Source organism: Cydia pomonella, chromosome 14 (assembly GCF_033807575.1).
Source record: "Cydia pomonella isolate Wapato2018A chromosome 14, ilCydPomo1, whole genome shotgun sequence".
Taxonomy (NCBI): Eukaryota; Metazoa; Arthropoda; class Insecta; order Lepidoptera; family Tortricidae; genus Cydia; species Cydia pomonella.
Window position 1 is genome coordinate 13,242,244 of NC_084716.1, and position 12,872 is coordinate 13,255,115.

A 12,872-nucleotide genomic window follows, 5' to 3' on the forward strand; every position below is an offset into this window, starting at 1 on the left:
AATACATAGTAGAAATGAAAATAAAAGGCACAACATTTAGATGGTATTTCTCCAATCGACTTTCAAAATCATTAAAGTTTTTCCAGCGTGGTACCTATTGGTTTATATCATTTCCTTCCCCACCCTCTTGAGGGGTGGATTTCAAAAATGATGCAGCCTTTAGGTCTGTTTCCTTAAGGTTTGTAATGTATTTTCAAACGCAAATACTATATAGCCGAAACACACAAAAAGCGTTCTATTTACATACATATTATAATTGTTTCATTCGATTACCAACACTTTCATTTGGTATTTTTAGTGAATTCCATTCCAGAAAAAGATCTAGGTAAATATTCATTATAGACCAATTGTGTGTTTTTTAATTGTTATTTATAAAAATCGATTGAGAAATTCTGCCTTAAATCTATCATTATTTTACAGAAGGCACAATACCCCGAAGTTAATACTGGTAAAATTATTCTTAACTAATTTACATGTTGAATAACATCAATAAATGAGATAAGCAATGTAGATTACTTTTTTAGTTGTCTCTGATATCTCATTGAGAACTAAGTAAAGGCCAGAGCACACACCGGCTGCGCGCGCGAAAACGTTGGAGCCGTGCACGCACACGTCACGCAATCGGTGTGTCTTTCATAAACATCTGTATATTACAAAGCGCATGTGAACGTCTACGCACACGCATTTCGTATGTACAGGCCTTTAATGTACCTCTATAGAGGGTGGTTTGAAGGGCTAACGTCTTTCTAGACTATGGAGGGTAGAGGTAACGAGAGAATAAATGGCAGAACAGTTAAGTGCCCAGCTGTCACCTATAAATAACAGTTTCAAATCTCAGCCGTTATTGACGGAGTGAAGTGCGCTGTACATTGATTTGAAATGTTATATCAAATACTCTAGGTATTGTGGCGCCGCCTATTTATGTTATTTTGAGAGTGTTCTCCTTACGTCTACCCTCCATACACGAGACCTTGGATTAGCTGAAAATATTTTTTTATTCCTTTAAAAAAATACAAGCAATATAATATTTGAAAAAAAGTATATCCCTGTGAACTGATACAATTTAAAGTTTGATATATTTATTTCAAAGTGTACAATGTGAATTATTAGCGTATACCATGATTCTTTCATATATTATATAGAAATTGATATTTGACGATTCAAGTTATTCGATTATAAATTACTAGGTATACTAATTCAAAATAGTGTAGTTAGGTAAATGTGGCAAATCTGTATTGTGTTTTCCACTCAGTAAATATTTGTCGTTGGTCATGATAAAATGGAACTTTCTAATAATATTAATACAACAAAAGTTGACAGATGTAAAAATTATGAAAATCTTGAGCCCACAGTTCACAATTTTTGTTGTGTCATAGTCAAAAGATATAGAAGTCAGTGGCGGCATCTGAGTATTTATATGGCATAAACTCAAACTCTGTAAGGACCCTTTTATCATGACAGCCACATTATTAATAATTACTATATCTAACATAGAACTACAAGAAAGCTCATATATATTGACGCGTTGAGTTTATTCATTTAATTATATTACAATACATTTTATTTTCCCTTTTTAGCTATCTACACACATATTCTATTATAGGCACACGTTTATTAAGTTTATATTCTTATTTGTGTCTTTCTCAAAGAAAAGGTACCTACTTAAGGCATGCGCTTACAAATTAATGCATATTTTCGCGATGCAAACGTATACCGCAAATGGGTTCCCTTTTCCTGAGAATGAGACATTTATTCTTAAAACAATGACAGTCAAAACATGAGACGAGGCAGTGGACAGATTATTGTCGAATCTATATATAAAAAAAAAAAGTTCATCCAGCAAGAGACTTAACTACATGGACGAAGTGGTCAATGTTAACGCTTTTTAACAAGTTTAAAATAAAAATGAACCTTCGTGCATTCTGATAAGATTTGCTATCGCGCGTATTAAAAGTTTAAAGGTTAAAACCGTTTGCGTCTTAGAAGTTTTAGGTTTTCCCAATAAAACAACATACATTTCCCGAAAGTGCATTTTGAACCTTGAATCGGAATGGTAAAGTTGAAATCATACTATGCCTGGAAAACGGTTAACATTATATAAGTAAACTTGCTGTTGTTGTTGTTCTGTTGCTGACTGTTCGATAGCGTATGTGAACATTTTAAGGGTATTTATACTTGTGGGATGATCGGTACACTATATCCCCGACAAAGTAATATGTAGTATTTAGTACTTTTACTATAGGCAAAGAGAATTTGATATAGAGGTGGTATCATTTCGACCGATGGCGCCATACTTATGACCTATGCTCGAGTAGACGGCGCCACTTTTTGATATTTAACAAGTTTAACACATATCAGTGAAAGGATAAGATCAAAGTCAACTGGCGTTCTAAAAGTTTTAATCGTGTGTCGAAAGATGGAAGTAAATTTACTGTGGCTACCAAGTTTACTTTGACAATCCACCTCTATAGCTATATAGGTAATGTGAATTTTAAGATTAAGCATTCAACGGAGCTATGCGAGGTTGCTAGGACGCCTCCCCATTGGTGGGTTGCGCGCATTTCTCTTTTTTATTGGTGGATTTTATTAGTGCACTTTTTCGCTACTTTGCTCAGTTCTGGTAGATGATTAAAATAATATCCAATTTAGTTTCTACTCATTCAGGACTGCGGTGACAATTTCTCGTGTAAGCTATACCAATACTTTTAAAATAATACTTTTAGTTATAATTATAATAATTTGAGACTAACGACGTATTACAAGATTTTGTAAAATAATTATACCTATTTTAGTTTACACTAAAATGCATCAAAATAAAAATAATTGAATACTGTAAGGGTGCAGACAAGTAGTATGGTGAAGAATCTTAAGATATAAAATAAAACTAAACCAATAACACAAAAAATTGTGCGTTTATCCGTGATATGATATAACCCATTATCACATAACAGTACAGTTAAGTGTAAAAATATACTTCTTAGCCGTCGTCACAAGGCTGTTAAATAAATATTAAAATTGTATGTTACATTTTTACATTTAACTATACATGTAAAAATTTGGTGATGTGATATTTAAATGCAATTCTCAATAATTATAAAAAAACTAATTCTAATTAACTAACTATAACTAATTAAAACTATTTTAAATGACTAGGAGCACAAATTTGTCATGATTTCATAAAGTGACACGAAAACAATAAAAATAAATTATATAATGTTCAAAATTTGTTTACCACGCCATTTATTGTAATTTATAGGATATAATGTAAAAGTAATAATTCTGACTTGAAATAAAATGCATATCTTACCAGGGGCGGATTAAGAAGGCGCGGGGCCCTTAGCACAATAGGTCGCGGGGCCCCCTGGTTTGAAAAAAAAAGATTAAGTGCGAGTCGGACTCGCATCCCTAGGGTTCAGTACCATCACAAAATTTTTACGATGTCTTAATTTTTTTCGACTCGTTCTCGTTTAATTTTTAACATGTTATGCAGTGTATTTTTTAGGGTTTCGTAGTCCTAGAAACTCTTATATAAGTAGTTTCGCCATGTCCGTCTGTCAGAGGGTTTGCTCCGTTATATTAAGTGCTAGATAGCTGTCATTTGGCATGGATACATAAATCATGCATTGCGACAGAACGAGTAAAATAAAAACTATGAAAAAAAATTGGGTGTACCCTACTCCCAAACAAAATGCGTTTAATTTGTTTTTTTTTTTGCTTTGATGATAGTGTGGCTTATGGTTGGATAAGGTCTTTCAAAACGAATAACGGTCACCAAAAACCTTTTTTTAATTAACCGTAAAAATATGAAAAAAATCGTCAAATAAAAGCTTAATAAATAAATACTTTTAATAAAAACTATACCGAAAATGATCGGTGTAGTCGCTTTTGGGTTATTGCAAAAATCTTCTCTTCTTACTAAAAAGACGTACAAAGCGCTGCAAAGGTTACTCCCTTATGCTTGTAATGTAATGTAAAAAATACTTACTAATAGACCCCGTTTGGCCTTTTTTGACTGAATAGTAATAATAATAAATAACACAAGAGATGTTTTTTTTGTCTGTAGTTCGTGTCATCTACGAAGACGCGCCCCACTCCTCCTCCCAATCGCCTATAGTACCTACAAGTGTGGGGTGCACCCTTTTACTAGTATAGTACTCTGTCTACACACATTAATTAGTAGACATAACTACTACATTGCCAGAAAGTGGCAGATTTGTACTATAAGCGATTAGGAAGAAGAGCGGGGCGCGTCTATGTGGATGACACGAACTATAGGAATATGACGTCATTTAAAATCCGAATTATTTTCCTTATTTATTTATTTTAAGAAATTCCGATTTATTTATTATATATATTTTTTATTTAGCCATTTTAAAAGAGCCTAATTTTGATGAAGTTGTGTTATTTTATCACAGTTCCTTTCTTATATATAGGTTTCCTCCTTACCTTCGGTGTTCATGATCAGATGTGGTCAATTTTGGCAAATTTTGACAAATGAAAAAAAAAATAGTTTGCAGATTTTGAAAACAACTTACAAGTATTGCAAGTTAAATAAAAGTATGTAGGGATACTGTTCAACAACATCAGTTTAATAAAAGCTTGTAAAAATAGGTGAAAAGTGAGTCGGACCTAAGAAGTGGGAACTAATGGCTAAGTGAGCCAAAAAACAAGCCCAAAGGCTGAGCCCCACTAGCTGAATATCCGGACCACCCGATTTCGTAGCGTTCCCGTGCGAAGCTGAAGGCCAAGCTGCAGGAAAGCAGAGCCTAGAATGAAACCAATGCCATAGTGTGAACGAGGCCGTAGGCCGAGCTCCGTATAAGGGCGGAGGCCCAGAGCGTTCTATCGCGGCGCGCCACCATGCAAAGGCTGAAATTGACTGAATTGTAGGAGAACAGAGTTTGGAATTGAACCATGTGGTCTCGGCTCGCCTGATGCTCGGCCTTACTTCTTGCTCGAAAGTGCGACTTGCTGGTATGCTTTGGGTATCGGGCCCTATGTAGGACTTTACATCCGGCCTATGCGAATGCAAAGCCCTGCATAGGGGCCCCGCTGTTTTCTTTTTATAACATTTTGACAACTAGATCATATGTATCAGGGCTTTGCAGCAACTCTGCATATTTTGGGCGCCCGGCATGCCGTAGAGGAGCGCGTCCTTTGGCCTACTAAGTACGGGCTCAAAGTTGATCATATTAGGCATTAGCTGTAAGGTGCAATTTGTTATTTGAAATAATAACTAATAAATAAATCATCCCTCCCTGCTTTTCACTAATATCTTTTTAAACACAGTATCTTCTTTTGTTCGTTTCCGAGCTCTGTTTCCTGCAGCCATGCATAAAAGTTTTGAGACACTGCACCTTCGGTTTAATGCTAAACTCTGTTCTTGGTCTTTGCGTAAGCCTAAAAATTCTTTAAATTTGGTATCGTCATAAATAAATACAGACAGGAATTGATCGATTGATTGTTACTGACATACTAAAAAAAATACATTGTAAATAAAATGTGGTAGTACAGGATCCGTGGAGTGCGAGTTCTACTTGAACTTGGCCGGTTCCGTGTGCCGAAATCGCATGGTCAGGGTCGGAGCGTGGGGCCCCCCCTAGGCGCGGGGCCCTTAGCATATGCTTTTTCTGCTGTTCGGTTAATCCGCCACTGTATCTTACAATGGCCTGCCAGCTAAAAATTAGCAATATTTTGGATAGCCTTAATTTGAAAATATCTTTCAAAACAATAAACGAAAGTGTAACCTTTCATAAGGGCCAGTTAGATCCACACGTTGCAACGGGCCCGAGCTAGAGTTGTTGTCCGTTACACGAAATACCAGAACATCTTTAACAATATGTGACAGTTTAATATTATTGCACTTGAACTATTTTTTCGCATTTCAAATATTGTTAACGATGTGCTGATATTTCGTGAAACGGAAAACAAATCTAGCTCGGGCCGGTTGCAACGTGTGCATATAATTGGCCGTATATGCCGGAATGCGGATCCACGTTAGTAGGTATTGAACTCTAATTATTTATTATAGGTCAATAAAAAATACCAATACCTACAGTGTAATTAATTAGAATTTAATTTATGCCGGAACATGGATCCAAACTAGATGTAAATAAAGAATTAATAATATTCAATAAGATAATTTGTGACTTGCTTTTTGGATAAACAAATAATCATACATAATTATGATTTGTACGAGAAAATCGAAAAGTATAATCTCTTGTCTATTCGGTATATTTTTAGAAGATAATTCTTTGTTTGCAAACTTATACAACAAATGGTTATAATAACCCCTTATAATTTTTGGTTATTCCGGTTATGTCGGAACATAACCCGCTACTTTGTTTCTAGCCGTATTTTTTGTGATATGTTGAAAGTGAATACAGCCCAAAATTATACAGAGTGTGATGTGCTGTCAAGGCATCTATTTCGTTTCAATTGATGCACACAATACGTGTTTCTTCGTGACTATATCACGAAGTACCGAAACTACATGTGCGTTAATCAGGTAAACATCTACTCACTTTTAAAAGTGTTATTATTTTCAACTGTTAAATACGTTTAGTTACCAGAATATTTAAACGTGGAAACAGTTTTTTAATGTTGCCAAATAAGGCATTCAGCTTTAGACGATTTTTTACTATTCGGTTAGACACTAAAGCCTAAATTCGTGTAAATGTAAAGTATGACCTATAATACAAATTCATAGTGAAATGTAAACTAAGTATAACATAAATACAACCATATTACTAATGGCAAAAAACGGCATGATTGTAAAATAACTGATTCTATGGATTCAAATCCTATTCGCCGTAAAATACTTCTAAAAATCTCCAAATTCACTCGCAAGCCAGCTTACTGTCGAACGAGCTAAGCGCTATACCAAACGCCTGCAACGCGCACAACGGATATCTAAAGTCCATAGTGAAAATGTCCTCCGATATGCGGCCGAATTGCATGACCACATAGTCTGGTTCCGAGTCGTGTACGATTTGGAAGTTCTTAACACTTGCCTGGGTGACTCTGCCGTGGAAATTCAGGACGTAGGATTGTGTTTCGTCGTTCCAGACTGGCGTTTTGTTGTGTAGGACGACTATTTCGTCCAGGTTTTGGAGTTTGAGTCGCTCTAGCAGGGTTTCGCTGTCGTCTTCCGGGGCGATGGTGACGCGCTGACGGTCGGGCGTCATGCCGGGGAGTATGACGGTCATTTTTCGAGGGCCTTTGAAGCCTAGTACGTTGGTGTCCTGGAAGATACAAAATATTCAATAAATTTTGGTGATATGTGAATATTTATTAGAGTCCGTCTAAGCTATATCTGCACCAACTTAACACCTTTCTGCAACATTATATTTACATAATAATTTGACGTCTTTGATGACACATCCACACTTATATTGCAAAGTCAATGCAGCCTTAACTTGGTTTGACTCTAGTTTTTCTTATAGTTCATGCGTTAACTGATCGATATTCACCCAGTCAAAGCATCCCCTAATAGATTAGAGCGATCTAATTTCGGCAATTTCGGCCTGCCTTTTTTTTTTAATACTATGTCGGTGGCAAACAAGCATACGGCCCTCCTGATGGTAAGCAGTCTCCATAGCCTATGTACGCCTGCAACTCCAGAGGAGTTATGCGTTGCCGACCCTAAACCCGCCCCCCACTCCTCGTTGAGCTCTGGCAACCTTACTCACCGGCAGGAACACATAACTATGAGTAGGGTCTAGTGTTATTTGGTTGCGGTTTTCTGTAAGGTGGAGGTACTTCCCCAGTTGGGCTCTGCTCTGGATCAGATCTGGGGTGACATCCGCTGTGCTGTGCCCTACCACACTGAGCGAGATGACATTCACAATGCGCATACCTCTCTTTTGGACGTAATTTAAGGACGTACCTGGGGTCCCCGGGCCTCCAGTTCACAATGACCCTCGAGATCCAGGGACGCGATATTGCGACCGAAATGACAATCAACAATTACATTTCATTTAGCTGATAAATGTAGATCCCTGGACTTTAATAGACATTAGTGACTTACATAGACGACGGCAGCAAGCTCATGCCTCGTGTTGGCTCGATCATGTTTCCGCCACGCCTTGCCATTATCATACACCGTGAAGGCAGTCCCTAGTAGATTAGACCGCAATTTTCCGGCGAAACTGTCGGCGGTTCTTGTCAGCTCCGTTGGGTCCGTGGAGATAAGGTAGTTGGACGTAGCTGACTTTTTCCGTTTGCGAGCTGTAGATCAAAATAAAATCACTATTGGAAAATGTCCACCATTAGCAACCTTATTGCAACGAGTTAAGGAATACGAGTGTTCAGATAACTGTGTTGTTGTTAGTAGAATTATGAAATAGATAAAAGTGAAAATACCTGCAGATGTTGTCAGTCGCTTTTACAATCGGATAAAAAAGTTCAAACGTTTATCTCATTCTCTCAAGTGGAAATAGTGGAGTGAATATCTGAGTCTGAGCATTTCTTTTGTTTCATTGCTTTTTCAAACAATCGAAATTCATCCTAATTTACTATATGACAAGGATCAAATGAAAGATAGGAAAAATTTGTATGGTGAGTCTCACGACTAACAAGGATAGAAAATATTGAGTAAAACGAAATCATAATCATCTTTCTATTGCATTTATATAGTCCAATACCAAAGTCGACCAAAGAAAACCTACTCGTTTATCAATAGCTCTAAAAATATAACAGATGATTTATTTCTCAGGATTTTTGGAGTGACTTAGGTTAGGGCACACTATTTGTACTGTGCTTATTTAATGACAATTGTGTCCAACTTACCAGCTAAAAGAAACACTTTCTTCCCATAATCCTTTTCCAAGTGCAGAAAGTAGGTCGGGTAGAGCCCGCGGTCCATGCCTTTTCTATCGCGCGCTATTCTGCACTTGTACAGGGTTCCGTGTCTCGCTGGTGTCACTACGAACGTCTCTACGGCTCCTTCTACGGAACCCTCAATTTCTACGGTCTGTGGAACAAACAATAGTAGATTGTTAACCAAGGGTGGAATGTAAACGATATCACCCGAGATATTTTGGCGCTCGAACGAAATAATGTAATACAATTAACATTTAATTTCGATAAAATACTTGGTCTGAAAATGCGAAAGCTAATATGAGAGCTTTTAACTGAATGATATGGCATATATAGCTGTTAGCCGATGCTCGCAGTACAAATGAAAAAAAAAAACATTTTCCACCCTAGGATGGGAAATGCAATTTTCCACCCGATTATCAGCCTAACTTTTCGAATAGGAGAGACGCAAATTATCGTTTTCAAATTATAAAGTGTAATATCTTACACTTTATAATTTGAAATATACTTAAATAGTATAACTAATTAATAAGGTGACAACTGTCTGAGTAGGACTGGACGCACGCGGCGCGGCGGGCGGCGCGGCAACCGGCCGCCGCTGTCGTCCAAAACAGATTCATTCAATTCTATACATTTTGATCGCGCCGCTCGCCACGAGCATTCAGTCCGAGGCCTAAAGCGCTCCGAGAACGCATGGATCAGTTGGTTTGTTTTTAGCCAATCGATATTTAAAACTTAGTACAGAAATTAATCGTCAATGACAGCCGTGCTTACACTAGAATTTACCTGGCTGGGAGACGAGTCCCGTTTAGCGCGAGGCTGTAATGGTGCTACCGCCGCATCGGCACAAACGTCATCTGTGCTCACGTCACGGGCGAAGCTGCAAACGGGCACAGATTCCTCCTCCTCCTCGCCCTCGCCGCTGTGGTCGCCATCGCCTACCGTTAACACTTCGATTTGGTTGCCGAGCTCTAAAAACAAATTATAATGACGTCAGCGACATCAGAGTTAACCAACCTGGATTTAAAGCCCCATTTAGATGGATCAAGAACTTGCATGCGTTTTTCGTTACATTGCGGTATTTGGTTGATCGACTGAATTTATTGTACTCTGTAGTTAGTAATGTAAGGCGCCTCCGCCGATCCGCGCAGTGCAGCGGCGGCGCCGTGTCCGGTCAAGGCGGATTTCTGCACCGTGATACAAAATTTCACGCCGCGGCTTCGCCGTACCGCGCGGTGCCACACCGCTACGTGGGTTCTTCCTCTATCGAATATAACATACAAGCTCTCGCGCCGTGTAATTCGTGTAAATGGAGCTTTACACTTGCTAACTTCAACTTCACTTTCTATGTATTTAAATTATCAGCTAAATTATTTTTCTCCCCCGTTTTGCGCTTAGCTACTTGTTTAGTCATTATTGGTTATATTAAAATATTTCTTTGGAATTTCTCATATACATAATTTTGGTGAAAACATTTTAATTATTTTATATCCTTATTCCTTGAAACATTATTTAACTTCCTCTACAAACAAACTTAGTGAATTGTTATTATATGTTAACTGATATTACCAACTGCATTTAAGATTGTTATAAAAGGTCAAAAACAAATCTGCTTTGTTTCTTAGGCAAACATCATAATGTTTTACTCATCATCACTACATCACATACTATATTCCTGAATCACCCAAGTATGGGGAAAAACTGCTTTACTCATCTTCAACTGAGACAAAAAGATGTTTATGCTTGACTCAGTTATCGGTTGAGTTTGTTCAATATGAAATATTAATAAGAATAATTCACTAATAAGTAATGTTTACACATTAAATTCAACAATTGTCCTGTTCTTTAAAACCACAAACATTTATGTAATGGTTTAACAAATTTGTTGAATCCTTTAGTTTAGAATATAAAATGCCTGATAAATCTAATAATACAGTATTACTATCATTAAACTGTTGCTTGACTTAATTATATGCAAACCTTGTTACCACAATATAAAGTTCACAAATGGTCAGTTAACCCGCTAGTCCGTAGCGGCAAAATACTTGCCTCCATACTTAAAATAAAAACGCATCTCTACTATAAGAATTATGGTTCGTAATCAAATGACTAGAAAGGAATATTAAATGGATAAAGGGTTAATACTTTGGGTGGCAGTAACAGAGTTAAATGTTGTCAAGCCTACAAGTACCCCATGTACTGTCAGCAAACATGTTCAGTTTATTGTTGTTAGTATCTAATTCTATTTCATTTGTTTATGATAAAATTATTGCCAAATATTGAATTGAAATCAATTTGAAATAAAGAAGTAAATCATGTTACTTTCAAACAGAAAACTAGCCTTTTTAGTGGAAATCAACTGTATATCAATCTATAAGAAAATTCTGGCAGGTAATGTTTTTTTCAAGTTTATACTTTCTTAACAAAATATTAAATGTTAGAAAAATAACATGTGACAGTAAAGTACTGTATTATTTACAAACTATTAATTTTGATGTTGCCCTACATACTTATATAAACCCATATATAACCATGACCAATATGTGGTCACAAGCTGATTCACAGGAAATAGAACCACAAGTCAAGTGTTTTCTAGTTTATCCAAGTGATTGATTGACTCATGAGCCATGAGTCAGTTTATTGAAGAATGGCTGTTACTATAACAACCAGTACAAACAGTACTAAAGGATGTGAAATGATTTTAGTGACATATTTGTTCAATATTGTTGAGATATTGTATGCTTTAGATAAGTTAAGATAACTAGATGTGTATATCAATGAATATTGATCAAACAGCTGATTAAAAGTATAGAAACTGAAAATAACTAAAATCTGACATATTTCAATATAACTAAGGCAATTACTATTGGAAATTGACATTTTTTTTGTGTTTTATATTAATGCTCATTATAACTCAGATATAATATATTAAAATTAATAACAAATATTATGTATTTTTACTTTTCAATGTACCGCTTCATGTGATTCAATTGAAATTTTAACACTGAGATTATTGTAGATATTTATAAATTAAATTTGCACAGCTGCAATAATATAGACAACATGAATTCATGCAAAATTAATGAAATTATGTAAAACACAAGCGTTGGTACTTACCATCATAGGTTGATATTCTATTGGTTTGGAGGGGTATGACTTGGTCTGGATTCACTGGCGACATAAGGAATTGCATGGGCCCATCATAGCCTGTTGTTAAACAAAAAGGTAATGGCATAACGAAATAAATGAGGAAAATCAATTACAATCATGCATGGGTAAATTAAAACATCTATCATTCATAAACACGACAACTTTGTATCAAGTTGGATCGCAATTTACTCACCATGTAGTTCGCGGGATCGGCTTCCAGATATAGGTCGCTTTGCTGATCCAACCCTTAGATCATTGGCCTGAACCATACCAGAATTCTGTCTTTTTTGTTTCATCTTCTGCTCCATTATTTGACGCTAAAACAAGAAGTCAAAGTTACCGCCTTATGCTCGTTTTTCCTTCTTTAATGCGCAGTAGGAGGTATGATTAATTTAGTGGCAAATATTTAAATAATTGATACTAACTTGCTGTTCGATCTTTTGATCCCGAACACTCACTGAAGCCATTTTTGAGCACTTGTCTAGTAACTTTTAATTTCACTACACCGCACAGATTTAATTACACATAAAATTAAGCAATTATATATTGAATACAACGATAATTGGCATTTTTAAGCTCATTTTTTTGTTTATATATCATCCTTGCCTACCGTTGCCCAGGAATACTGTGTTACCAATAAATTGAAACAGCAATGTCAATAGTAAATGTCACAAGTAGTCAAGTTTAAACCTATAAATTCTTCAACAACCCATCTTTATTCTTTATTTATTTATTTATTTTTTCTTTCTTCGAAAGTCACTATAATTATCCCAGTATTTATTCGTAAAGGGTACGATACGTTAGAATAGTGGTAGATTATACAAAAGAGTGGAAAATTATATTATTTGTCTTGCAACATTTCATTGAATATCGGGCTTACCGCGAACAACGTACTTAGCAAA

The 12,872-nt window shown here is 36.2% G+C and overlaps 1 protein-coding gene across 2 annotated transcripts; it reads right to left on the reverse strand.

Moving 5' to 3' along the window:
• Positions 1 to 1,825: 1,825 nt before the first annotated feature.
• Positions 1,826 to 12,710, reverse strand: LOC133524987 (protein king tubby). Of its 2 annotated transcripts, XM_061861165.1 has the most exons (7): positions 12,396 to 12,710; positions 12,164 to 12,287; positions 11,938 to 12,027; positions 9,607 to 9,791; positions 8,791 to 8,974; positions 8,030 to 8,229; positions 1,826 to 7,244 (listed from the first exon to the last, which is right to left on the reverse strand). In XM_061861165.1, the coding sequence occupies exons 1-7, from the start codon at positions 12,435 to 12,437 to the stop codon at positions 6,840 to 6,842; spliced, it is 1,230 nt and encodes a 409-aa protein (XP_061717149.1). In that variant the 5' UTR covers positions 12,438 to 12,710; the 3' UTR covers positions 1,826 to 6,839. The 2 variants fall into 2 exon arrangements, with proteins under 2 accessions (XP_061717149.1, XP_061717150.1); XM_061861166.1 differs by lacking the exon at positions 11,938 to 12,027.
• Between the last annotated feature and the right edge of the window lie 162 nt (positions 12,711 to 12,872).